This window comes from Petaurus breviceps, unplaced genomic scaffold (assembly GCF_028583685.1).
Source record: "Petaurus breviceps papuanus isolate PSGF00001 unplaced genomic scaffold, PetGlider_PUasm1.0 90919, whole genome shotgun sequence".
In the NCBI taxonomy this organism is placed as follows: Eukaryota; Metazoa; Chordata; class Mammalia; order Diprotodontia; family Petauridae; genus Petaurus; species Petaurus breviceps.
The window spans coordinates 33,208,133-33,235,966 of NW_027187378.1; the positions used below are offsets into that span (position 1 = coordinate 33,208,133).

The following is a 27,834-nucleotide window of genomic DNA, read 5'->3' on the forward strand; positions in this document are numbered from 1 at the left end:
GGATGCTGGCCAGTGTATACACAGATGATTATGAAAGAGGGAGTGCTATGGGCATTGCCCTGGGTGGTCTGGCTTTGGGGGTGTTAGGTAAATACCTCTTTATTTTCAAATATTGGTTAGAAAACTAATGGCTGCTTAGGCCCCAGGCTACACCAACTGAATCATTCTCATATTCAACCAAGGTGAGGGCAGGTCCTGCATGGGATGGGTGGGTAAGTCAGGAGCTACAGTCTTCCCCCTATTTTGATTAATATTAATTCCCCCCCAATATTTTGATTAATCTTCCCTGTTGTATAAAAAAAAACAAAAACAAAGAAATAGAATACCTTTAAAGAGAACAAAAAACAGACCATAAAATTATTGAATCCTGACCCTATAACCCAAGATCTCTCCTCAAATTTCTTCCTTCTCCCAAGCAATGTAATGTCCCCACAAATGATAACACTACTACTTAGTTACCTACTTGACCATTGGCAAGGTTTTTTTTTTCTCACTTTTCTTTGAGGTTCAGTTTCTTCATTTGTAAAATGAGGAGGTTGTACTTGTTGTGTGTCAAGGTCCCTTGAAGGTCTAAATCTATAATCTACTGGTTCTATGTTTACCCCCAGGTCCATTCCCCTTTTGCTTGTCATCTCTTTTAGTTTGTTTTTAAACCAGAACTTCTTCTAGCTTATTCCTTAAATAATTTTCTCTTGTGGCAAGGTCAGGGGATGTGGATAAGAAGGTCTAGGTTTAAGTTCTGATTCAGTTTTTATTAGTTGTATGGCCCTGAGAGCAAATACCCTCATCTTTCTGAGCCTTCATTATGTCATCTATAAAATGAAAAATTTGGAAGATGAGATCTAAGGTACTTTACAACAGTGATATCAAATTCAAACAGAAATGGGGGCCATTAATCTGTACCAAAAAAATCTCTTCTGGCTGCATTTTTACTTTTTTTTGTTAATGTAATGTTATCTATATTTTACTACATTTTTATTTATTTTGTTAAATATTTCCCAATCACATTTCAATCTGAGGGAACTTGAGTGTTTTAGCCCATGTATAGACTTCATCTTTGACACCTCTGCCTTATGGTTCTATTAGACTATAGTCCAGCAAATAAATATTTATTTGAAGATCTGCTTTGTGTCCAACACTGTATTCAGCATGAACAAATAAAAATAAGACATAGTCTCTATCCCCAAGGAGACTAAAGCCTAATGGGGATGTTGAAAGAGATAGATCTATTCACACAGACACAAAACACTATTAAGTGGTACCTTTCAACCCAGTCTCTGTTCTACCTGATTGCTGTCCCTTTGCTTTTCAGTAGGGGCTCCCTTTGGAAGCCTGATGTATGAGTTTGTTGGCAAACCTGCTCCCTTCCTTATTCTGGCATTGTTGGCCCTGATGGATGGAGGTGAGTGAGCCTGATGGGTTAGAAATATTTTGGGTCATGTTGCCAGCCATGGGTTATTAGAAGTCGCTACTAATACATTTTGACAAAAATCACAGCTAGAACCATCCAGGGAAGAAGGAAGTAGGTCACTGAAACTGCCATTGACTCTAGTGCCTACTGAAGTCTCAAGGAAAATGTACATACTGAACTTTCTTTCCCCATTTTAGCTCTACAACTCTGTATTCTACAGCCCTCCAAGATCTGCCCTGAGGTGAGTGTACTTGTTGTTATTGCTATTACTAGTCATCTTATTTTTATTTTTTATGTATGAGTTCAGATGGAAATTTCCTTGGAAAAGTCATTATTCTGCTATTATTATTTATGACTATTATTTTCTGTATATTATATATGAAGAAAAGAATAGAAAATAAAACAAGGGAGAGGGTCTCATCTCTACTCCCATCCTATATTCCATTTATTTATGGATAATTTCAGAGGTGCATAAAATAATTGCTTTTTTTTTGTAAGTAAATAAAAATAGTGATATTGCATGGTGTGGTTGAAAGGAACTTGGCCCCAGAGTCAGAGGATTTGGTTTTAAATCCTGCCTCTGACAGTACCAGTGTCAACTCAGACAAGGCATTTAAACTCCTTGGACCTTACTTTACCCACCTGTAAAATGAAGAAATTGAATTAAATGGCCTCTTATGGTCAGTCCCTCTAGTTCTAGCTCCACGATCCTAGGGTTCTACTGAGACAGTAAGCTCATCCTCTTTAGGCTGGAGTAAAGCATCTTTGTGACAATTCTAGTAGCAGATAGGATGGCATTATTGTTACTATTGGGAACAATAACAATTCAAATTTATATAGCATTTTGCAGTTCATAGAATGCTTTCTTTCCCCCCTCATCAGGTAGGTAATGTGATTATATTAATCAATCGTTAAGTGCCTACTATGTGCCAGGCATTGTGCTAACCTCTGGGGACGTAAGCATAAAAATGAAACAATCTCTGCCCACCTTAGCATCCTCTGTTTATAGATGATGAAACTGAGGTTAAAAAGTATGTAGAATTCAGGTCTTCTGACTATGCGTCTAGTACTCTTGCCATTAGATGACTATCTTTTACTACAAACTCTTCATTAGTCATTGCAGGAGGTACACTGGGTAGCTGATATACTGGGAAGATTATACTAACTCAATCATTGCAGTAATTACATCCAACCACAGGTGAATATGGTGAAAGGAAGTAGAGAATACTGGTGCTTGGGAGATGAAGAAAATGGGATTGACTGGTGTTTTTGCACCTGGGTTAGCTTCAGATAAGAAAAGAGGAGAGTACGAGGTTGTGTAAACTTGTAGGTTACAGAAGATTGGAGACATTGCTGGATAAGAGGCAAGTTTGAGAGAGGTCACTCAGAGTCAAGAATGCTTTGACTTTGCTGAGAACTCCAGATCAGCACAAATTGATATTGTAATATCAAAAACAGCATGTGGGCTTATGTCATAACTCTGTGACATAGGATATCAATGCTATTGTACCTTGTAGTGGCAACCACACTGGCAGACCCAGGATGGCGCTAGCACAGGTTCTTAGATCTGCTTTACTAGGAAAGATAGATGTTAAGGGGTCAAAAATCTGTTTTAATTACACTCACTAGTTCAAGGGAAAAGTCGGCACCCTGAACTTCAAAGAAAATACAGAGAAAATAAAAGCAGAGAAATAAAGACCAACAGATAGGACTCTGACTGCCTGAAGCAACTATATACTTTACATACATCCTGGATAGAGAGAGACTTTACATCTGAGCATTTGGGGAGCTCTGAACATAAGGTCACTCAGAATCCCTACCAGGGAATCACAAGATCCTTCTCATAAGTGAGCCCCCAAAGCAAAATACCAACTCAGAGTATATATACATTTTTCAGAGCTAGAAGGCATCACAACCCTCAGTGCCTAATTAGAAATTAGCAAAAGGTGTGAAAGCCTTCCTACAAGCAAGGCTTCCCTAAGCAAGCTGCCCTTAATGGGCTCCAGTGAGGCCTCTTAATGGATGGGGAAGATCCTAAATTCCATTAACATAACATAGCTATAGGGAAAAGGCACAGGGAGGGGTCAGTACTGAAAGGGGAAAAGGCTAGGGGAACAAAGCAAGGGCTCCCTCCAAGTGCCCCTCACATTACCCTCTAGGATAATAATAATTGACATTTAGATGACAACTCCTAGGAAATAGACATTTTTCTTTTAGAATTCTATGTGGGGTAGTGTCTAAGGTACCAGGAAATGGAGAGGTGACAAGCATCCAATACCTGTGTTCCGTAGCAGAGAAGTAAACTGACCACCCCTCTACAAAGGCTCTACAAATCACAATGGGTTCCTTTGGAAAGTTAACTTATGTCACCCTCCCCCCACTAAAGGCTGAACAGAAGATAAAATTGTTCTCCAGTCCCGCCTCCCCCCCCCCCCAAATTGTACCCTGCAGATAAAAGTGCCCCAAAGTGATTTATCAGGCTGTGTCTGGTAGGGAGTGACCTTTGCATGACTAATGGTTTGATGGGTATCAGTTCTCCCACATTGCCAGAGTACTCCCAAGAAGCAAAACACATACTAGGGTATCCTGGGGGGGAAAAAGTGACTGGCCCAGGAGTCAGAAGACCCAGGTTCTAGCTTTGGCTCTGCCACTTATTGGCCACATGACCTTGAAGATGTCACTTTTCCTGGCCCTCAGTCTGCTCCTTTTAAATAGGAGTGTTGAATTACTTGAACTCTAAGTTCGTTTCCTGCTGAAACATTCTATGATTCTAAAATGGGAGGTGAAATGTCTGGAGGGCATAATAGCATGATTAAAATGCAAACCAGTTCCCTTACTGGATTCTAACCAGGGCAGAATTGTAAGCAACTAAGCTCAGGTCTCTGTGGGCTTTCTATCCACACATGAAACCAGAAACCTCAAAAAGTCAGAAACTTAGACCCTAGTTCAGTGACAATGGAGACATTTCACCATACAGAGGTCAAAGGACTTCAGTAGCAGCTGCCTCCAAGTGCCTCTCACATTGCCCTCTGGGATAATAGTAATCGACATTTAGATAAGTTATGGTACACTTTACCTACATTAATTCATATGAAACTGACAGCGTAGTGAGGTAGGCATTATGTGTTTCATTACTCCCTTACAGTAGGTGTTGTTATTCAGTCATTTAGGTCATGTCTGACTCTTTGCGACCCGCTGTGGGGTTTTCTTGGCAAAGATACTGGAATGGTTTGGCATTTCCTTCTCCAGTCCATTTCACATATGAGGAAACTGAGGCAGAGAGCGGTTAAGTGGCTTACCCAGGGTCATACAGCTAGTAAATGTCTGAGGCTGGATTTGAATTGAGGTCTTCCTGACTCTAGTCCCAGTGCTCTATCCATTGTGCCATTTAGCTTCCCTTTAGAGTAGGTAAGTTAAAAGAATGAAAAAGCATTTAAGAGGTTTCTATGTGCCAAGCACTGTGCTAATGAATGGTAGGGATACAAATACAAAACCCCCAAAGAGTTTACATTGCAATAGACGGGGAAAACACCAGCAGTGGTGGTCCAGAGGGGCATTTTGTTCTGAAAGTCACAAGGCTGGTGAGTAGAACTTAGGGGACAAATAGACAAATAGAGATAGGAGTGGATAGACACACCCTTTCTAGAAACAATGGAAAGTATTGATTTGATTTTAGCTAAAGAAAAGAAAAGAATGTGGGAGGAGAAGGAGGAGTGTTTATCAACTGAGGTAGAAGATGGCTAGGGGGTAGGGTGGGGAGGAAATAGAAACCTGGGCTAGATCTACCTAATATGGGCCATGGGTAAGGCACTCACTCACCCAGCAGGATCTCCCAGTGGTCATACAGCTAGTAAGCTAGTAAATATCAAAGGCAGAATTTGTCGCTAGGTCTATATAATAATAACAATAATATCTAACATTTATATAGGGTTTAAGGTCTGAAAAGCACTTTACAAACATTATCTCTTTTTGTCCTCACTGCTACCCAGGTAGGGTAAGTGCTATTATTATGCTCATTTTACAGGTAAAGAAACTGAGGTAGACTTGTCACTTAGAGCTAGTTTCTGAAGTTGGATTTGAATTTCCTGACTCAAGTGCAATCTAGCTGTTTGCAGGCAGCTACCTGACTCTCAAGTACAGTACTCCATCCATTTTTCTATGCTGCTGCAGGAGTTTGGTACTAGTCCAGGGGTGGGGAACTTGTGGCCTGAGGTTTGGCATGGTGCCCTCAAGGCCACAGTTTCCCCACCCCTGGACTAAACATTATCCTGGTTCTGTCAATAACTAGCTATGTGACCTATCATATTATAGTTTCTGTGAGATTTAAAAATCCTTTGGGGCTGGGACTAGGTTTTTAAAATCTCCACATTGCTCATAATACCTAGGGAGCCTGGCATCTTGTTCATGATAGATACCTACCAAACATTTGTTGAATAAATGAATGAAAGGACTGATGAATGACCCTTCACTTACTCACTGTGAGCTTCACTTTGTTCCTTGGTCAAAAAGGAATAATACAGCCTGTTTTATCTAGTTCATACAAAAATTATAGATGTAGACGTGTTTTAAGAAAAACCAGTTGCTATACGATCAGGAGGAATTTTTATTTCCTTCAGAAGAATTTTCATTTCCTTCAGAAGAATTTTTTATTTCCTCCAGAGTTCCAAAGGCACTCCCATCTTAACTCTTCTGAGAGACCCTTACATCCTGGTGGCTGCAGGTAACCTTCCTAGCTGGGATGGAAAGGGAATTGGGGGCTTTGGCTAAGGCAGCTGGACAACTCATCAGGATATCTCTGCAGGTTCCCTCTGCTTTGCCAACATGGGAGTGGCCATACTAGAGCCCACACTGCCTATATGGATGATGCAGACCATGTGTTCCCCCAAGTGGCAGCTGGGTAAGTACCAGACCCTCAAGCCATCTCAGCAGGAACATGAAGGAGGTGGTGAGGGGAGTGCTCTTCTGTGGCTGGCTGGACACTTCCCAAATGGCCAGAGGTCAGTCTCTCTAGCTGTACTCTAAGAGATGGACAGTAGAATTATGTTTTCTTGAACAAAATTCTCTCCTGTGCCTGGTATATGTGAGCTAAATCTGAGTACATTAGGAAGGGTGGGAGGAATAGGATATATCTAGGCCTAGATTTTGGAATTCTGGGAAAGGAAGCAAAAATGAAGTGGTTCCTAGCTTCTGGAAAGAAGAACAAGGATTTGCAATAAAGTAAGAACAATCCCAAGTCAACTGAAAGGTAAATATAAGGGGCCAGTGAGAAGGAGAGTGGGGGACAAGGAGGTGTTTACTGTGAACTGATGGACAGTAGGGAGTACTAAGGCTTATATTCATGTCAACATTCCATTATTTCTTTTTTTTCTCTCTGTCTACTCATATCACTAAGTAACCTTCCCCCCCCCCCCTTTCATCTGCCCCCTCCTCCTTTCATGTTATTGCACCTAAGTGGCATAGTGGATAGTGCCCTGGATTTAGCATCAGAAAGACCAGAGTTCAAATCCTGCCTCAGACACTGAAGAGTTGTGTGACCCTGGACATGTCAATTAAATTGTTATAGAGCCTCAGTTTATTCATGTATAAAATTGGGATAAATAATAGTACCTTTCTCACAGGATTGTGGTGGGGATCAAATGAAATAATACACGTAAAGTACTTTTCCAAGTGTTTTGTTAAAAATATTAGCTCTTCTTGTTAGGCCTACACACTCAGGTGACTCCATTTGACTTCTTTTCCCCTTCAAGTTAGACCTTAATTTTTTTTCCCCCAAGTTCATCTTGCCTGTGTAAGAATGCCAGGGAAAAGGGATGGGATCCGGTGAGAAGGGGGTGGGTTTCCCTGGTCTGGAATCCTGTTCTCCCTTAGGCAAAGCTGTGGATCCGGAGCTAGTAGATCCAATTTCCCCATGCCCCTGGTCCTTTGACTACCTTTCAGGAAGAAACCTCTGTGACACAGTTTGGGTCATAAGTGGGGTTCCAATCTTTTCCAGGAAGTCCAAGGCAAAAGAACAGGGAAGGCTACGTGCCAATTAGTCACAGCTGCTGGGAGTAGAGAGTGGTGGCAATGGGGAGGGGAGAAGCTGACAAAGATACTATGTTTGCCAAGTGCCCAGTATAATGTTCCAAATCTAATTTTCTGGGGGGACAATGTGAAGTTAGGCTCCCATCTGTACTCCGCACTTACCTCTCAATTGAATTTTCCTCACCAGAAGCTGGCTCTGTCCATGACCCTTAATCAAGTTAGGTCCTATTCAGGAGGTACCATTCATACAGATAATATTCCCCCTGGCTCTTTTGGCTCCTGGTGGAGGGTGAGTGACAGATGCAAGCTTCATTGAACTGTGGCCACACTGCTTGCGAACAAGTCATGGGAAGGCCTGAGAATGCATTTTGAAAAACCATAGGATCATAGATGAGAAAACTGAGGATCAGGGAGGTGAGGAGACCTTCCCTTTGTCACACAGAAATAGAATTTGAATCCATTTCCTGGAATTCCAGAAGCAGTGTTTTTATTCTAGACTAGCACATAAAATTTTAGAACAGGAAGGCACCTCAAGGCTCCTCTTATAGACCCCCTTCATCTTCCAGAGGAAGACACTAAGCCCCAGGGAGGGAAAGTGACTTGCCTAAGGTCACACAGTGAGTGAGAAACAGAACTAGAACCAGAACCTAGGAATTCCTGATTCCCATTTCAATATTTTCCCTACCACTGCACACCACCTTTGGCCTTCTGGACACTGCCGTCACTTTGTTGAATGAGAAGACAATGGTACATTTTCAGATTGCCAAAGTAGGAAGAATTTACCTCTTATAAGCCGTTTCTCTAACATTTTACCCTGAATTCAGCCTAAAGGAAGCATGCTTGTGATACAATCAGTTGTACTTGACTCTCTGAGGCACACTCAAAAGTAATGTCCTACCTCTAAAAAGGGTTTGCTGTGCAGTCTGTCCATAGCTATAAGTAGAAGCCTCCCACCCTGACTGGCGCCTCTTTATTCACTGAATGCTGGTAAAAAGGGAATGAATTATACCTTGTAAGATGTCGCCAAATTCTGTTTGATGGATAGACCTCAGGTTCATGGAGTGGAATGAGGCAATAACCGAGATGTCCGAGATGTATCTAAGAGACCAGGTTTCCAGGAAGTAACTTCACCCGAGGCACAATAGGATAACTATTGACTTTATTAAAAAGGAGAATTATTATAGACCAACAGGATCAGCTAAAACAGCTGTCATTTAGTGTAGACAAACCATGCCAGAAGCACTGTTTCCTGTCTATTGAAAGTATATATTAAAAATAAATAAATCATACCCGGTAACTTGTGAAACATTTACCTCTGGTTTAATTATAATTTCAGTGGTTATTTATCTTTTAAAGTATAGCAATATTGCTTCCCCTTGGCCCAGAGAGAAGTAGGAAATGGGGCCTAAGACACAGAGGAGGAAATCTGGCCCCTGATTTGGCCTGCTTATTTATTCCTGGTGTTTATAGTCCAAAAGAACTTACAGCATCATGGTATCTCTCTCTCTTTCTCTCTCTTCCCCTCTCCCTCTCTCTCTCCCACACACAGTGGGAGATGCACACAGTATCTTATTTCCTCAAGAAAGTGCTAGATAGCATAGGACCCAATAAAGGTCACTGAGTTCTGAGCACAGGTTAATTTGCTACTGTTTCTCCCAGACTTGAATTCCAAGGCTGTCTTTCTCTGGGTGCTGTTGCTGCCCTTTTGGGTCAGCTCAGATTGTGAGAACATTGGACAGAGGAGAGAAGTGTCATTTGCTTAAGATCCTCACACTTCCTATTTAGTATGGTTTCTCTTAGCCCTAGCTCTGAACAGCTATCTGGTAAGGATGTGCCCTTGTATACAATCCATCCATACTGCTGGGGTTTGGAAAGTGGGGTGTTACTTAAAGCTCTGAGTTTTGCTGCTGATGAGTCAAGGACATCACCTTCATAAATGGAGGTGTACTTGAGGGCCATAGATCCAGAGACATCAGAAGAGGAAAGAATAATAACTGACATTTGTATAGTGCCTTTCCATGTATAAAATATTTGTACAATTCATACCTCATTTGATCCTCATAACAATGCTGTGAAAAAGAAAGTGCTTCTAATTAGCCAAGCCAAAAAGCAATTATTAAGCACCTACTATTTGCTATACGCTTTCTATGTTCCCCCCAAAATCCCTGTTTTCAAGAAGCTCAGTCTAATGTGTGCATGTGTGTATATGTGGGAAGGAACAGTGTACAAATAAAACATATACTGGAGAAACTGGAGATGATCTCAGAAAGAAGGCACTAACATTAAGGGGGATTGGTAAGGCTTCTTGAAGAAGTTGGGATGCTAGTTGAGACTTGAAGGAAGCCAAGATGTGGCAACAAGAAGAGATGTAATTACAGATTTTAGGGAACAGTCAGTGAAAATGCCCAGAGTAAGGTGATGGAGAGCCTTTTTAGAGGAACAGCAAGGAGGTCAGTGTCCCTGGATTGTGAATATATAAGAAACCTGGAAAGATAGGAAGGGGACGGGTTATGAAGGGCTTTAAAAAGCCAAACAGAGGATTTTATATTTGACCCTGGGGGTCATAGAGGATGGAGTAACATGGTCAGACCTGTGCTATTATCAACCCATTCTACAGATTAGGAAACTGAGGCTCTAAGAGGCCAGTGACTTCAGTTCCATTTGATGTCTGGATAACAAAAATAAAAATTATCAAGGTACAGAGATCAGATCCCTGAATCAATGTTCTTCACTCTACACAATGGTAATAGTTAACATGAATAATAAGTATTTTCCTCTGCCTCCTAAGCAGGATGGTTCTCTTCTTTTCTCCTTTCTCCTTTCACCCGTTTCACCTATGGTTTGAGGCAAGAACTACAGTGCTTGAGATAGTATCTTCCTGTCTATCATTCATTTTATGCCACAGGGCAAGGTTTGGGTGGGAAGGCAACACATTCCTGCTTTGCACAGGGACTCCTTTTGTTGTATGGGGCCCAGAATGGATGGGGGTTTGTAAAATAGAGAAAAAGTTGTCTCTGACTATCCGAGAGAGTAAAATGTAGGATAGGTGCATTTTTCTCTCAAGGGGAGAAGTTCCTATTGGAGCAAAAAATTGAGAAAGCCCAAAGAAGTGTTTTTCTCCCCATAGGTCTAGCCTTCCTGCCTGCCAGTGTGTCCTATCTCATTGGCACCAACCTCTTTGGGGTATTGGCCAACAAGATGGGTCGGTAAGTAATCTGTGGATTTTACGAGGATGTGAAAAGGCAAGATAGTGGTTGTAGCATCTGTTAAGGAGATCGTGGAATCACACACAGTTAGAACTGAAAGGAATAATGTAAGAAAAAGCTTCCTAACAACTTTGTTGTTGCCCTTCAGTCATTCCAGTCATGCCCAACTCCTCGTGACTCCATTTGAGGTTTTTTTTTTTTTTAGCAAAGATATTGGAGTAGTTTGCCATTTTCTTCTCCAGCTCGTTTTTGCAGGTGAGGAAACTGAGACAAATAGGGTTAAGTGACTCATCCACAGGAACACAGCTAGTAAGTGTCTAAGGCCAGATTTGAATTCAGGAAGAAGAATCTTCCTGACTTCAGGTCTGGCATTTTATTCACTTTACCACATAGCTGCTGCCTTCGCTAGAACTACCTAAGAAGTGGAATGAGCTCCCTCAGGAGGCATTGGGTTTTTCCATCTCACAACATCTTCAAGCAAAGGGTGGATGGCCACCTGTCTGAGATATATTACAGGGGATTCTTGTTCAGATATTGATGGACTCTGACTTTTAGCTCTGAGATTTTGGAGTTTCTTCTAATCAACAAGATTTTCCATCACAGACTTTCAAAGCCACCTTGAATGTGATCGACGGGAGGCCACATAAGGATGGAGAATTTGTCCATTGATGTATTTATTGAGCACCTACTATGTTCATTGCATTGTACTAAGACCTAAGAGGGGCATGTCGGAAATATAAGACACAGTCCTTGTTCTTCAGGACCTTATGACTTGGTTGGGAGTGGAGTAGGGGGTGGGAAGGACATACTCATATAAAAAGATCACTAACAACACAAGGCAGGACATGACCGCAAACGCCAAAAGAAGTAGTGTAGTAAGTTTATAGGGAGGCAAAAAGGAAAAGTACATCATGGGTTAAGGTGATCTGGGAAGGACTTGTTGAGGATTGTGTGGGCCTTGAAGAATGATCAGGATTTAAATCAATAAGGGGAGAGGGAGGGCATTTCAGGTAGGGGAAATGATGTGAGCAAAGGCTCAAGAGCCATACTCATAGTTCAGATATCCACCACATCCTATCTAGAAAGAAAAAGAGAGAAGAGTATCTTTCTTTCCATCGGGTAAAGCAATGTCTGCATCTAGTCAGGTATAGAGATGCTGCTTAGACAGGAAGTAGTTTCTGGAAATGGTACTCAGATAGTGTCCTTACTAACCATCCTTGGTAGTGATGCAGCTGGAGTTGGGCCTGGAGGTCAATGATGTCTGCCTAATATGGTGCTTTGCTTCCTTTCCATAGGTGGCTATGTTCTCTGATTGGGATGTTGGTAGTAGGTACCAGTCTGCTCTGTGTGAGTATAACTAGGAGTCTTTGGTCTAGGCCAGCCCCTGGGGACCAGGCTTCAAAATCAATTTTTCTGAGAAACAAGGCAAGATAACAAACTTCCATCTTCTATCCCTTGGTGGAAAAACCTTCACTGAAACAAAAGCCTTATTCAGGGGCTCAAGATCTGGGCAAGAGATGATGACACAGGTTAAAACTGGCTTGGGTAACCATAAATTATAGCCAGAATGACAGAGGATCAGTTTAGTACAGCCTGGGGCCTATGGGTTAATGATGTTTCAGGTGCTGGCAACCTTTCAGAGGAGTCATACCAAGATGTCCTTTATTCAGTCCCTCCCAAGGCTGGGAGAAGAGTGATAATAGCTGAAATGGAAAGGTTCCTTCCACCCCTAAGTAATCCATTGGGATAACATTCCAAATAGATCAGAGAAATGGGAAAATGATTGGTTTTTTTGAAGGAATCTCATTTTTAAATGCAAATGTACCTGAGAACAAGTTATCAGTGGTTAAAACTTTACTCATTAGTTAATATGTCATTGGAGATTAGTATATCCTCAAAAGAAGGGGACAAAGACTAAGAGAGGGAACTGGCACTGAGAAGTTTGTGAGTGTGTGTGTGTGTGTGTGTTGTTAAAGGTTCTAAATTTTTTACGTCATGGTGACTCTTGGCTATTTAGTGCAACCAATGGACCTCTTTTCATAATAGTATTTTTAGATATATAAAATAAAACACATAGGATTGCTAAAGAAATAAATTATATTAAAATAAAGTTGTAATATTTTGCAGTTCATGGACTCCCCCCAACATCCCTCCCCCCACTGACCCCAGGTTAAAAATCTCTGCTAGGGGGCAGCTAGGTGTCACAGTGAATAGAGCACCAGCCCTGGAGTCAGGAGGAACTGAGTTCAAATCTGGCCTCAGACACTTGACACACTTACTAGCTGTGTGACCTTGGGCAAGTCACTTAACCCCAATTGCCCTGCCCTCCCCCCTCCAAAAAAAAAAAAGAATTTCTGCTACAGGCCATACAGGTGGTATGTCAAAGTTGAACTTCTCTCTAAGCATTTTTCCCAGGGTCACTTTGTACCATGAAATCATCTTTCATTCCATTTTTAGTATGAGTTGCCATAGGCTATCAGCCCCTGCTCTGTATAGTTGGTCCAGTGTTTGTTGAAGACCTACCTACCTGATCCCCTTACACACACACACACACACAAACACACACACACGCACACAATTAGGAAATTAATGAAAACTTTTTGATGATAACAGTAACAATGGAAAAAAGAAAGTGTGTGAAGGTTTATATGTGGGAAGAGTCTGTGGTTTAGAGCTTGCTAATCCCTTTATATAACCGTCAGAGCCTTTTGAATAACACTCATAGGGTGTCACTCCCTGAATACTCTCTCTGCTTTTGTTTTTCCTCAAAGGTTCCTCTTGCACAGAATATTTTTGGTCTCATTGGCCCCAATGGAGGACTAGGCTTTGCTATTGGTAAGAACTTTCTCTCAAAGGAGGCCAAGCATGCAATTCTTCCTTCATCCTGTCTCCCTTACCTCTCCTCCTTACTGCAGCTTTCCTAGGTCTTGGAATTCACTTTGATATTGGGTTCTGGGTCAGCCTAGCTTCCCTGATCCTTCCTCTGATCCCAGCTGGGTGTGGGGAGAGAATGAGGGGGAAAGAGGAGATGAGGTGAAAGCAGTAGTGGGGAGTTACTGTTTGGAAAAGGTCTTTTAATTCCTGGGGGAGGGAAGGTAGAGGAAAGGAGGAAGGAAAGAATTGAGTGAGAAAGAGGATAGAGTAGAGATAAAATGAAAAAGAATTCCCAAAGAAGGAAGTGGAAGAGCATATAGGCAAAATAGAGAAGGAAGAAGGCTGGGTAGAACAGAGTCCAGTAGGCCAGGAGGGATGATAGTGACTAACTGTGCTGCTTGCTTTGGCCACAGGCATGGTGGACTCTTCCATGATGCCCATCATGGCACACCTGGTGGACCTTCGTCACACATCTGTGTATGGGAGCGTCTATGCCATTGCTGATGTGGCTTTCTGCATGGGATTTGCTATTGGTATGACCCCTATAGAGACAATGGTCTAGACCTGCTTCCCCATAAGCTCCTATCCCTCTTCCATCTCCTCATTCCCATTCTGATTGTTCAGTTTTAAACTGAAGTAGAGTATCCAAAGCATTCTTTGTTTCTCATGGCTGACCTTTCTCATGGTCTCCTTTCTGTATCCTTCCTTCTTCCCAATAACACAGTACCCACCTCTTTCTGAGCTGTCTGGTGGATCTACAATAAATGCCTGATTTAACCCTTGCAGGTCCTTCTACTGGGGGTGCCATCGTCCATGCTATTGGTTTTCCCTGGCTCATGGTCATCATTGGAGTCATCAACATTGCATATGCTCCACTCTGCTACTACCTTCGAAGCCCCCCAGCCAAGGAAGAAAAGATTGTAAGGGACGGATTCTAACCATGCTGAAAGAGCCCCTATTTTCTCTTTCTTTTCTTTTTTCTTCTTCTTCCCTTTCCCTTATGTTTCTCTTCCTTCCTCCTTTTCCATTCTTTCTTCTCTCATGAACTTTTTCCCCCTTTTCCTGATAATTATAAGGGGCGGCATCATGGATTAGTGGGTAGAAGATTGGTCTTATAGTGAGGAAGTTCTGGGATCAAGCCCTATCTGTGACACATACTACTTGTGTGTGATCCATGGACAAGTCATTTAATTTTTGAGTTTCCAGGCAACTCATGACAGTAAATTACCCAGGAGTGGCTGAGATATAATGGTAGATAAAGTTTCCACATTGGGAACCCACTCTGATGAAATCATAGCTCTATGATAGGAACTATTATGACAATAATAATTCACCTCTCTGTTGAAAGTTTCTACCTTTCTCCTTCAAGGCTCATATTATTGCCTCTTTTCCTTTTTTTATCTTTCCCTGAAGGTACACAGAGTGCAGAAGTACAACTCAGTAACATCTGTAGACTGACTGCTAATCATGAATTTAGTTGAGCTTGAGTGGATGCAGGAAGCCTAAAAAAGATCTTGGTCTCTTTCAGACTTTTATATATATATTTGCTTTTTGGAGGGGGGAAGGCAGGGCAATTGGGGTTAAGTGACTTGCCCAAGGTCATATGACTAGTAAGTGTTAAATGTCTGAGACCAGATTTGAACTCAGGTTCTCCTGACTCCAGGGCTGGTGCTCTATTCACTGCACCACCTACCTGCCCCCCAAAATTCACTTTGCAGAGACTTTGGGGATAGTTGGAGGGTGGGTAAGAAGTAAGGTTTATAGACAAAGTGATAGGATTTTCTCTTTCTATCTTTTTCTACAGGCAATTTTGACCCAGGAATGCCCAATGGAGACTAAGATCCACAGAATGCAGAAGTCCCAAAGGGAATTTCCCCTGAGTGAGGGCAGTGAAGAGGAAGCAGAAAGTGAAGAATAGTGGGAGAAAAGGAGGCTTCTACTTTCGGGACCCAGTGGACATTGCTCCATGTAGATCTCTCTCTCTCTTCTCTTTCCCTGAAAAATCCAATCTTGAAGGATACAGAACAAAATTACTTCTGTCTTGGGACAAACTGTCCTGGGACTCTTCTTCCCTTTCTATCACCACCCAGGAAGGAAAAGAACTGAGACCTGTGGGTTCTAGTAAGCCAATTGCCTTTTCCTCCAGATACTTTCCTTGATCCATCTTTCCAGTTAAGGGGTAGGGAAGTGATTCCCACCTTACAAGGCTATCATGAAGTCAATTCAGTATGAGCAGTGTTATCCTTTGCTAAAGGTTGTTGGAGGAAGGTACAGGGAGAGTGCTAATTATAAGGAGGTAACCAGATAGTACAATGGGCCTTTGTTCTTATTGGGTTCCCGACTTATACTGGACCTGACTGCTTTTCATATGTAGCACCAACGTGCTACAATTGTGCTCTAGTCATTGACACAGTGGACCCAGGTACATTTATATATTTTTAAGGGAATATGGGAGGTTTGTTACAAAATCTGTCTGGCTCAAAAAAAAAAAAAAAACCCTGGGAACATTGATATCTAGTTAATTTACTCCAAAAGGGCTTCAATTTTGGATGTAGGACATGTTTTATTCAATGTAACCCCACTTCCTATCATTGTGGGCAAGTTATTTCACTCACTGGGCCTGAATCCTTTTATCTATAAAATAAAAGGGTTGGACTAGATGACCTCTAAGGTCTTTACAATTCCAATCTAAGATTTTAGGATCCCAGGGATATGTTAAATCTTATCTTATCATCCCTGAGTTGATCCTCAGGGTTGTAGCAGCTTGGAAATCAGGAATCTGGGTTAATGCCAGACCAAAGGCTTTGTTCTGGGGCAGTTCTCAAAGAGAATTCACACATTGTCCAGGGGCACAAGAAAGAGAAATGGCTGCCTACTGTGCTCATTGCCATGTAATTCAAGGGCATTGCCAATGTGCTGCCTTCGTTTTTAGCTTTTGGTGGCAGCTGGTTTTTCTCATTTAACATGCTCCCATCTGGCCTTTTCTGGCTGAGTTGAGAAGGCTACTTTGGGTCTTACTGTCTATTTCATAATAATAATGATAGCTAACAAATATTTAGTGCCAACTGTGTGCCAGACCCCATGCTAAGAACTTTACAAATATATCCTAGCCATGAACCTTTTTCTGTTTCTCAGCTTACAATAATAAAATAGATTTCACCACCATGTTCATGGCATCATTATCCTGGAACTCTTACAGCTCAAGCCCCTTATGCTTTCACTATTTTCAAAGAGAACAGAGGATTTAGAGATGGACAGGACCTTAGCAATCACCTTGTCAGAACTCATTTTACCAAGAAGACTGAAGTGACTTGCCCAAGGTCAAATAAACAGTAAGTAGATGCTGATATGAGAATCTAAAGCTTTTGGCTTCGAATCTGGAGCTCTTTCCATTAGACACAATGTCTGCTCCTTGTTCTCACCTTTCCCCAGAATTTGATATAATAGAAGCCTTAATTTTAAGTATCTTGAGAAGTGAAAAAAAGCATACTCAGAAATCTATAGTAAAACAACACAACTGGTGATGAGAAATTTTTCATACTTGTTAAAGAAAAATTATAAATGAGATTAATAAAATTCAGTATAAGAGAATCATCAAATTAATAAATAAAGCAAGGAGTTGGTTTTATGGGGGAAAAAACCTAATAAAATAGATAAACCATTGGTTAATATGATTCAAAAAGAGAGAAAAAGATCCAAATCACTTATTAAAAATGAAATGGGTGAATATACCACCAATGAAGATGAAATAAAAACAATTATAAGGAGTTATTTTGCCTAATTATATGCCAAAAAATTAACAATTTAAGTGAAATGGAAAAAATATTTACCAAAACCTGAATATTTATTACATAACACAGTCCTGTCCTTTCAAGCTCTATATAGAAAAAAAATGCATGTGAATATAATCATTATTAAGATTTTATCCCATTAGCATCTAGAACATTTATTGAGTGCCTGCAATATGTAGGGGTTTGTAGCAGCAAGCACCCCAGTGTCCCCAGGGTGCCTGCTCACACAGGTTCTTGGATCTGCTTTGTTAAAGGAAAGCAACTCAAAATGGGTTAACAAGCTTACTTTAATCAGTCAGACATATATCGTTTACCTTGTTCAGGAGAAAAGGTCAGCACCCTGAACCTCAAAGTATACAGGCATAATTATCAAGACAGAAACATCAAATAGACAGATTTCCAAACTGTCCAACCATTACATCCATACCCAGTCAACATCTGGGTTTCCACATTCTGGGTTTTTCAAAGCCGGGGGACTCTCAACAACGGCTTCCCAGAATTCAGATCAAATCACAAAACACTTCTCAAAGTGAGTCCCAAAACAAAGCTACACATCAGGGCTTATATAGCCTTCTCCTGGCTCAGAGAATGTAACAACCTTATTGACTCACTGGCCAATCAAGAAGTATCTACTGAAAAACAAGCCTCCCACCCCAGGCTTCAGGTGCACATTAGCCTAGGGGCAGGGAAGATCTTTAAAATTTACATTTCCATTACAGGGTTATAAGTTCTAAAGCATAAAACATGATTCCTGTCCCCAAAGAGCTCACAATCTAGTTAAGAAACACAAGACAGGAACATATTTTTTTCAAAATGCTAAGTAGCATAATTTAAGTGATAATACTAGCTAACTAACATTTACATAATGCTTTAAGGTTGTAAAGGAGTTTGCATATATTATGTAATTTTACTCTTACAATAACTCTGTGAGGTAAGTGTATTATTATCTCCATTTTACAGATGAGTAAACTGAGGGAAGGTAAATGACTTGTCTGGTCTTCCTGAATCCAAGTCTATCCTCTGTCAGGCTATCTCTCATAAGTACCCAATTAACCTTAATTGCACCATTATTGACAAATGAGTAGTATATACCAATAAGTAATGCAGAAGTGGTTCAGAGGATAAATACTGTGTTTCTGTTAGTCAATGATTGTTAAGGGCTGGAGTAACCAAGAAAAGCTTCTTGGAGATAAGTCAGCTGGACTTGAAGGAAGGGTAGAAATGAAATACACAAGAATGAGGAAAACATTCCAGGAAAGAATGAGTAAAGATGGGGAAGTAGGAATATAAATAGCATATTTGGGAAAGGATGAGAAGACAAATTTGGCTGGAGCAGAAGGTTTATGTAGGGAAGTAATGGGAAATAAGATGGGAGAGGTCGGTAAGTATTAGATTGTAGAAGCTTTTGAATGCTAGACTAAAGGTTAGATTTTATCTTGTGAGTAGTAGGGAGCCTTTGAGGATTTTAAGTAGGATGATAGGATGATAGAATTAGAGTTAGAATGTTCCTTAGAAATGATCTTGTTCATTAACAACCATATGAAACAATGATACAAATCATTAATAATAAGAAAAATGCAAATCAAAGCAATCCTGAAATTTTACCTTGTCCCCAGCAAATTAACAAAGATGACAAAAGATGGGCATAGTCAATGTTGAAGGCTTGTGGAATGATAGGCACACTAATGCCTTAGGGTAGGGGTTGGGGGAACTATGAATTATTACAAGCATTTTGGAAAGTATTTGGAATTATGCAAACAGACTGACTAAAATGTCATATACCCTTTGACTAAGAAATTCCATGGTTAAGCTCCAAGGAAGTAATTGACCAAAAAAAAAAAAAAACAGCCTCCATATAGATGGAGATTTTTTTTTTTAAAGCAGCATTTCTTGTGTAGGAAAGAACTTAAAACAAAATTAAGTAAATTGTGGTAAATGAATGTATGGAATATTATTATGCTTTAAGAAATGATGAACATGATGAATCCAGAGAAACACGGGAAAGATCTATACCAACTGTTACAGAGTGAAGTAGGCACTGCTAGCAAGAAAATATACATAATGACTATAATCATGTAAATAGAAAGAAGTAACCACAGCAAAACAACTGAAAAATGAAAACTGTGAAATTATAAAGAACAAACCTGGCCCCTAAAAAGAGTTATAAGAAGTTACTTTTACATGATCCTTTGTAGAGATGGGAGGATCACATGGGTGTAGAACATTGTATAAGATCATTTGTTGTTGTTGTTGTTTTATTGGTTGATTGTGTTAGTTGTTTCCTAGTCTTTTTCTTTAAAATTTGTTTGTCATAATGATGAATCTCAGAGGGGAGAGAGTCATAGGAGGGAATCTAGACAATGGAAGGAAATTGATATAAATAAAAATCCATTTAAAAAAGAAATACTCTGTTCCAAACTTCTTGTCTAGTAGATTAGTAGATATTTGAAGGCATTTTATAGATGAGAAGACTTAGAAAAAGGTAAATGTCTTCCAAAAGGTCACACAGGAAGTAGAGCTGGGCTATAAACCCAGGTCTCTGACTCCAAATCCATCATGTTTTTCCACAAATAGATGCTGGATAATTGTTGCATTTCTGATCAATAGCCTGGTTAGACTTTTTGCACAAAATCTTCCTCACCACCCACAGTAATCTCTATTTAAGTATCTGAAGTCATTTACAAACTCCACCAGAACAGAGATTCACCTAATTTTCTAGGTCTGAGAATCTCTCTCTCCACTAAATACTTACCATTGGAACAATAGACGTTCCTTTCCCTGCATGTCCCTCTCCCCTCCTCTTTTTTGTCCAGATATGTGATTTCATTAATAGGAGAAAATTCTGATGAAGAAACCCCCTCTACCAATGCATGTTTGTAAATGAACTACAGTTTATAGTCATAAAGAATTGCCTTGAACACTGAGACTTTCCCAGGTCATCAAGTCAGTATGGGTCGAAGATAGGACTGAAACCTAGATCTTGTAGATTCTGAGGCCAGAAATTCAAGGTTGGATTTCTGTTAACTGGGTTTGACTGGGATCAGAAAGAAAACCAGAGAAGAATTTGTGCAATGAATGCATTACACCTTTTGTTGTTGTTCAATCATTTCAGTTGAGTCTGACTCTTCATGACCCCATTTCAAGTTTTCTTGGCAAAGATACTGGAATTGTTTTCCATCTCCTTCTCCAGTTCATTTTACAGATGAAACTGAGGCAAAAAAGGCGAAGTGACCTGCCAGAGGACTGGGGATCATCACTCTAGTATAGCATACCTGGATTACTGGATTCCTTAACAAAGACACAGTCTTTGTTAAGTTAGCTGGAGAAGTTTCAGAGAAAGACCAACAAAATGATCAAAAGGTCCCTGGTAGAGAGAAGGGAGGATTTTCTTTCTGATGTCATTGAAAAGATTAATTGTAGGATAGGGCCAAGATAGCGGCATAGAAGCAGGAAAACTCTGTGAGCTCCCCCCATAAATACCTCAAATACCCATAAAATATGACTCTAAACAAATTTTAGAGCTGCAGAACCCACAAAGTGACAGAGAGAAACAAATCTCCTGCTGAAGGCAGCCCAGCAGGCTGGCAGGAAGGGTACATCGCAGCATGCTCGGAGCTGAGTGCAGTCCTGTGTGAGCCTGAGGTTTTAGTCTCAGGATGGCCCCAACCAGCTCCCAGATGAGGGGACTTTGGGAGAGCAGATTGCCAGTAGCTGTGGCAGTTTCCAGAAATATCAACCCATAAATGCCAAAGACAAAATAAAAGGTCATTGTAGAACTCCATTGGAACTGGGGGGGATAGAGTTGTGCATCCCTTGTCGGCACCCTGAGTGAGAAGCGGAGGAGGTGCCACCATGCAGCTGCTTCCATGTGGCTGCTTCAGAGCTCCTGGCCTCCATAGGGAGGCCAAGCAACCATTCAGAGGGTAGTTGCTCCTGCTTTAACCTGCCTGGCTCTGGATCTTGGTCTTGGGTGGTGGCCTGGAGGTGTGTGACTAGTGAGCCAGAGCATGTGAGGGTGGTAGAGATGGCGCCCTCCTAATAGCTCTGGCAGCTGTGAAAACCCCAGTAATTTGGGACACAGCTCTCCCCTCTGGAAGCAGAATTCTACTGTGGCAAAAAGCTCAAAGTTCAAGTAATTGAGTGGCAACATGAACAAGCAAAGGAAGCAAAGCAAGCACAGCAATCCAACTTTAGATTCCTTTTTTGGGGGGAAAAAAAGGATCAAAGCATGGAATGGGAGGGAGACAATGAAGTCAGAACTCCTGAACCAAAAACTTCCAAGAAAAATATGAATTGGTTACAGGCCATGGAGGAGCTCAAGAAGGATTTTGAAAATCAAGTAAGAGAAGTGGAGGAAAAAATGGGAAGAGAAATGAAAATGATGCAAGAAAATCATGAAACGAGAGTCAATAACTTGACTAAAGAAAATAATACCTTAAAAAATAGATTAACTCAAATGGCAAAAGAGGCTCAAAAAGCCAATGAGGAGAATAATGCCTTAAAAAGCTGAATTTGCCAGATGGAAAAAGAATCTCAAAAGCTCATTGAAGAGAATAATTCCTTCAAAATTAAATTGGAGCAAATGGAAGCTAATGACTTTTTGAAAAATCAAGGTACTATTAAACAGATCCAAACAAAAGAAAAAATAGAAGGCAATGTGAAATATCTCATTGGAAAAACCACTGACCTGGAAAATAGATCCAGGAGAAATAATTTAAAAATTATTGGACTACCTGAAAGCCATGATCCAAAAAGAACCTAGAGATAATCCTTCAAGAAATTCTCAAGGAAAATTGCCCTGATATTTTAGAATCAGAGGGTAAAATAGAAATTGAAAGAATTCACCATTCACCTCTTGAAAAAGATCCCCAAAAGAAAACTCCTAGGAATATTATAGCCAGGCTCTGGATTTGCCAGATCAAGGAGAAAATATCACAAGCAGCCAAGAAAAAACAATTCAAATATTGTGGAAACACAATCAGGATAACACAGGATCTGGCAGCTTCTACACTGAGGGATCGAAGGACTTGGAATATGATATTCCAGAGATCAAAGAAGCTAGGATTAAAACCAAGAATCACCTACCCAGCAAAACTGAGTATCATGCTTCAGGGGAAAATATGATCATTCAATGAAATAGAGGGCTTTCAAGCATTCTTGATGAAAAAACAAAAGTTGAATAGAAAATTTGACAGTCAAATACAAGAAGCAAGAGAAGCATGAGAAGGTAAACAGGGAAAAGAAATCATAAGGAACTTATCAAAGTTGAACTATTTACATTCCTACATGCAAAAATCATCATTGTAACTTATGAAACTTTTCTCAGCATGAGAATAGTTGAAGGGAATAGAAATGTATATGTATATGTATATATATATATGTCTATATAGGAGGGTATATGGGCATCTGAATACATATGTGAGCGTGTGTATATATGTGTACAGGTATACATAGATAGAGGGCACAGGACCAATTGAATAGGAAGGGATGATACTTAAAAGATGAAATTGAGAGGTGAGAGAGGAATATAATGAGAGGAGATGGGGAGAGACAGAATGGGGTAAATTATCTCATATAGAAAAGGCAAGAGATAACTTACAATGGAGGGGAAGAACAGGAAGGCAAAAGGAAACGGGTCAACCTTACTGTCATTGAATTTGGCTTAGGGAGGGAATGATATACACACTAAATTGGGTATCTTGCCCTACAGGAGAGATGGGGGGATAATGGAGGGGAAGGCAGGTTGGGGGGAAGGTAGTTAGAAGCACACACTTTTGAAAAGGGACAGGGTCAAAATAGAGAATAGAATAAGTGGGGGGTGGGATAGGATGGAGGGAATAGTCAGTCTTTCACAATATATCCACTATGGAATATGTTTTGCATAACTACACATGTACAACCTATATTGAATTACTTATCTATCTTTCCAGTAAGGGTGGGTGATGAGGGAGGAAGGTTAAGAGTCTGGAATTTAAAGTTTCAAAATCAAATGTTTAAAAAAATTATTATTTTTTTTATATGCAACTGGGAAATAAGATATATAGGCACTGGGGTATGGAGATCCATCTTGTCCTACCAGAAAGTCAGAGGGGGAATGGGGGAGGATATAGGAGAGAGAAGACTTGGGGAGGAGGTATACAGTGAGATTGCTGTTTTGGGGTGGTGGGTAGGGGAAATATGGGGAGAAAATTAGTAACTCAAAATCTTGTGGAAATGAATGATGTAAAACTAAAAATAAACATAAAATTTAATTTAAAAAAAGAAAAGATTAATTGTTTTATTTGGGAAGACACTAAGGATTGGATGAATCTGGATTAGTCACTAAATGCTACTATGTTAGAGGGTATAATATCTTACATTTGCATAGGACTTTTTGGTTTGCAAAATATATAGGATCATAAATCTGGAGCTGGTGGGAAACTCACAGGCCATCTAGTAACGCACTCCCCACCCCCACCCCTGCCTCATTACCATTTTTCAGATGAGGAAAACTGAGACCCACGAAGGCTGTAACTGGTCCAAAGAAGTAAAACAGAGGTAGGGTTTGAAGCCAGAACCTATGACTCCAGAGTCATGGGATACCACGAAGGGTTTCCTGTAGGCAGTGACTGTGTCCTCTCCCTCAGTTACTTCCATGGCTCCCTATTACTTCCAGGATCAAATATAAACTTTTTTCTTTGACATTTAAAGATCTTCTCAACTTGACTTTTTCCTACCATTTCAGCCTTTTTACACTTTACTCCCTTCCACACATGTGAATGAATGAATAAACATTTATTATTTGTTTTGTTTCAGGCACTAGTCTAATCTGGGAACACAGATACAAAACGGAGTGATCCTTACTGTATACACACTACCATCCATTCTCACTGGCCTATTAGCGACTCCTTCCACCACAGGGCCCCATCTCCCTTTTCCATACTTTTGTACTAGGGGCCACCCATACTTGAAATATTCTCTTTTCTTTTCCTGTAGAATCCTTGGCTTACTTTAAGATTCAGTTCAAATTCCCCTTTCTACAGGAAACCTTTCATTGTGCCCCAGCTATTAAAACCTCTCACATAGAGGTTACCTTTCAAATATTCTGGGGGTATTTTGTATGAAGTTATTTCTATACACATTATCTTACCACATTAGAATGTAAGCTCCTTGAGGGAAGGGATTGCCTTTTTTTTTCTTTGCATAGTACAGTATCTGGCACAGAGGTGGGGAACCTTCAGCCTAGAGGTCACCTGTGACTTTCTAGGTCCTTGACTGTGACCTTTTTACTGAGTCCAAGTTTTACAGAACAAATTCTTTTATTAAGGGGATTGGTTCTGTGGAGTTTGGATTCAGTCAAAGGCCGAACACAAGGACTTAGAGGGCCACATGTGGCCTGTTAAGGATAGAGTGTGAGGTCTGAAGTCAGGAAGATGCATCTTCCTGAGTCTCAATCTGGCCATCTCCTATATATCTGCTCACTACTCCTTATTAATTTCCTTTGATGGATCTTCATCCAGGTCACACCTGCTAGTTGTGGGCAACCCATAGTGCTTTGTCTTGGGTCCTCTTCTCTTTTCCTTCTGTGCAATAAGATCATTTATCGATTTCTTCAACTCCCATGGAACAACTCTCATCTCTATGCTGACAATTCTCAAATCTACTTATCCTTCTTTAACCTTTCAACTGACTTCCAGTCTCTCCATATCTAACCTATTGCCAAGGCCTTTGTATCTCACCTTTCCAATGTCCCTCAAATATGTTCTCTTCTCTCCTCTGACAGCATTTGGATGCTAGCCCTTTTGCCCTCATGACTGACTGGATTATGGCAATAGCCTCTCTCCCCACTCCAATCCATCCTTCATTGAGTCACAAAAGTTATGTAAGTTAAAAGCACAGGTTTGACTGTATCACTCTTCTACTCACTAAACTTTACTATTACTTTCACAAAATCTTCTGTTTGGGGTTCAAAGCCCTTCATAATCCAGTTACTCTGCTCCCTCCACCTTTCCAGTCTTTTTCTACCCTCCTCACTCACTCACTCTGTGATTCAGTGACATTGGCCTCCTTACTGTTCCTCAAACAAGTGCTCCATCTCCTGACTCTGGGTATTTTCTTTATTTTTTTTTCAAATGAACAAGTATTTATTAAGGAGCTTCCTGTGTACCAGGCACAGTGCTAAATGCTTTGGATACAAAGAAAGGTAAAGGATGGTTTCTGTCCTCAAATGAGCTCACAATCTGATGGGAGAACATGCAAACAACTATGAACAAATAAAACATATACAGGGACAAATTGGGGGATAATCTCAGAGGGAAGGCACAAGCATGAACTTGTGTCTATTTCTATTAAAAGAATATATTAAGGATAAGAATCCAGAAAGACAGCTAGCTTTAACTTACTATCCTAACCATAATTTTACCCAAACCCTAGTTTAAAACTCAAAGGCATCAAATCCCACTGATGTGACTTTTCTCATTACATGCTTTTTCATAGCTTTTTCTTCAAGTGATACTGGGTTTCCTCTTGTCGCTTAAGATCAGGATTCTAAAGCTTATATAGTCTTTGACTTGCTGTGGTTCAGCTGCATGTCATGGAGTAATTTGGGAAATATTCCACGGTGGGGGGACAGTCAAACTCATAGCAGTCTGTGGTTTCATGGAATAGACCTCGCTAGTATTATTTCCAAAGGTAGCCCCCAAGTCATTGGCAGGGTAGGGGTGCTGAAACATCTGGTGTTAATAGGCACCCTCTCTGCCATTCTGGAACTGGTCATTCCAAGTCTGGTTGCTCCATACTGGAAGGTTTCCAGAAGGATTCGTCATATAGTCCTGGGGAAATGGAGAGTAGAAGCTTATGTACTCCCCAAGAGCTGATCCATTCTGAACCACACTCACACTGCTGCCTTTCTTTGACCACATGGTAACTTTCTGCCATCTCTTTGACTTCATTCTCTGGTTCTGAAACCAGGTCTTGACCCGTTTGTATGTAAGGTTCAAATTCTCAGCCACATTTCAGATCTGCTGTGGACTGAGGTATATTTGCTCCACGAATCTGCTGTTGAGTACATTTAGTCGAGCCTGAGAGAACACTGTCCTCATCTTAGGTTTTTTGACCAGACTCTGATCTTCTTTTTCCTGATGGATCTTGGGCTTGTTCTGGGATGAAAGGGTATTTGAAGTTGGGCTAGTGGCAGAGTCGGGAATATCTTGAATAAACATATCCATGGATGAAGGAGGAGGAGAAATTTTGTGTTCGGCTAGAGCTTTTCCAGACTTTGTACTTAGAAATTAGAATACAGGCTTGGGGAGGTAAATGGCTCTGGCTGGGATGTGGAAATCCAGGTGTTGTAAGGGCAGCTGGCATCTCCTTCAGGACGGCAGGGCTGGCATTGCTGAGAGGTGGAGGTCATGTTTTAGGGAAGATGTTCGAAGGAAGGGGCCCAACCTGGGCAGTCACAGTTAAGTCCAGGAGCAAAAGCCTTGAGTGTATCAACTCTGGGCATTTTCAAAGGCTGTCACCCATGGCTGGAATGCTTTCCCTAATTCTGACTTCTTTCAAGTCTCAGCTAAAAGCCTACTTTCTCTAGGAAGCCTTTATTTTCCATTTAGCATGCTTGAACATAGTTGTTTGCATTTTGTCTCCCCCATTAAAGTGAAGGGAGAGCAGGAACCTATTACTTTTCTTTGGATCACCATTAGATCACAGTGCTGGGCACTTAGTAGGCACTTAGTGAATGATTATTGACCAATAGATACAGTTGACTGATACAATTAGGCAGATTCAAAACTGGTGAAATGACTAGACTCCAAGAATTCATTGTTGTTCAGTTGTTTCAGTAATGTAGGGCTCTTCATGACCCCATTTGGGGTTTTCTTGGCAGAGATACTGGGGTGGTTTGCCATTTCCTTCTCCAGCTCATTTTACAGAGAGGAAACTGAGATAAACAGGGCTAAGTGACTTGCCTAGGGGCACACAGCTAGTAAGTGTCTGAGGTCAGATCTGAACTCAAAATCTTCCTGACTCTATGCCTAGCACCCTATCCACTATACCACCCAGCTGCTAAGAGTAGTCATTAATAAATCTTGTTAATAGATATAAAACATGAAAATATCTCTAGTAAGATAGTCTGAGGGATCTGTCCTTTGGCCTGTGATATTTAACCTTCTTGGGATATAAAATTCTTTAGTATGCTTCATTATATAATCAAGAGGATAAACAGCAAAAAGAAGAAAATTGATTGTAGTTCAGAAAAGTCAACACTGATTCAAGTAAAGAGAGGAAAAAAATAGAGATTTATCGATGATAGGGTGGGGAGGAGTGCCTGGCATTGTGTGGAGTTCTTTATAAATATACCAAGGCCAGACGGCCTTCTTCCCAGCTCTAGAACAGGCCCCTTTGATGTAGGATTTGCCATAGGAGACACTTTTGTCCACATACTCTTCTCTTTCCCTCCCTCTCACTCCACCTTTGCATGAAGTAGTCATGGGTAATGAGGCTCACCACCAATTACTGGCCAGTACACAATGATATCTCTGGCTACAGAGAC

General features: G+C 40.7%; 1 protein-coding gene and 1 pseudogene across 1 annotated transcript in view; one reads left to right on the forward strand and one right to left on the reverse strand.

Moving 5' to 3' along the window:
• The window catches only part of SLC18A1 (solute carrier family 18 member A1), a 26,495-nt gene extending 9,778 nt beyond the window's left edge, over nucleotides 1-16,717 (forward strand). The window contains exons 6-16 of the mRNA XM_069075382.1: nucleotides 1-87; nucleotides 1,313-1,402; nucleotides 1,609-1,652; nucleotides 6,071-6,131; nucleotides 6,213-6,308; nucleotides 10,563-10,641; nucleotides 11,937-11,988; nucleotides 13,413-13,476; nucleotides 13,929-14,048; nucleotides 14,302-14,435; nucleotides 15,320-16,717. The exon at nucleotides 1-87 is cut by the window's left edge and continues 24 nt beyond it. Of these exons, the coding sequence (XP_068931483.1) occupies nucleotides 1-87; nucleotides 1,313-1,402; nucleotides 1,609-1,652; nucleotides 6,071-6,131; nucleotides 6,213-6,308; nucleotides 10,563-10,641; nucleotides 11,937-11,988; nucleotides 13,413-13,476; nucleotides 13,929-14,048; nucleotides 14,302-14,435; nucleotides 15,320-15,433 (941 nt within the window). The 3' untranslated portion in view covers nucleotides 15,434-16,717. The remainder of the gene's footprint in view (nucleotides 88-1,312; nucleotides 1,403-1,608; nucleotides 1,653-6,070; nucleotides 6,132-6,212; nucleotides 6,309-10,562; nucleotides 10,642-11,936; nucleotides 11,989-13,412; nucleotides 13,477-13,928; nucleotides 14,049-14,301; nucleotides 14,436-15,319) is intronic.
• A 9,122-nt stretch (nucleotides 16,718-25,839) lies between these two features.
• LOC138152203 (homeobox protein NANOG-like) lies at nucleotides 25,840-26,697 on the reverse strand (annotated as a pseudogene).
• Between the last annotated feature and the right edge of the window lie 1,137 nt (nucleotides 26,698-27,834).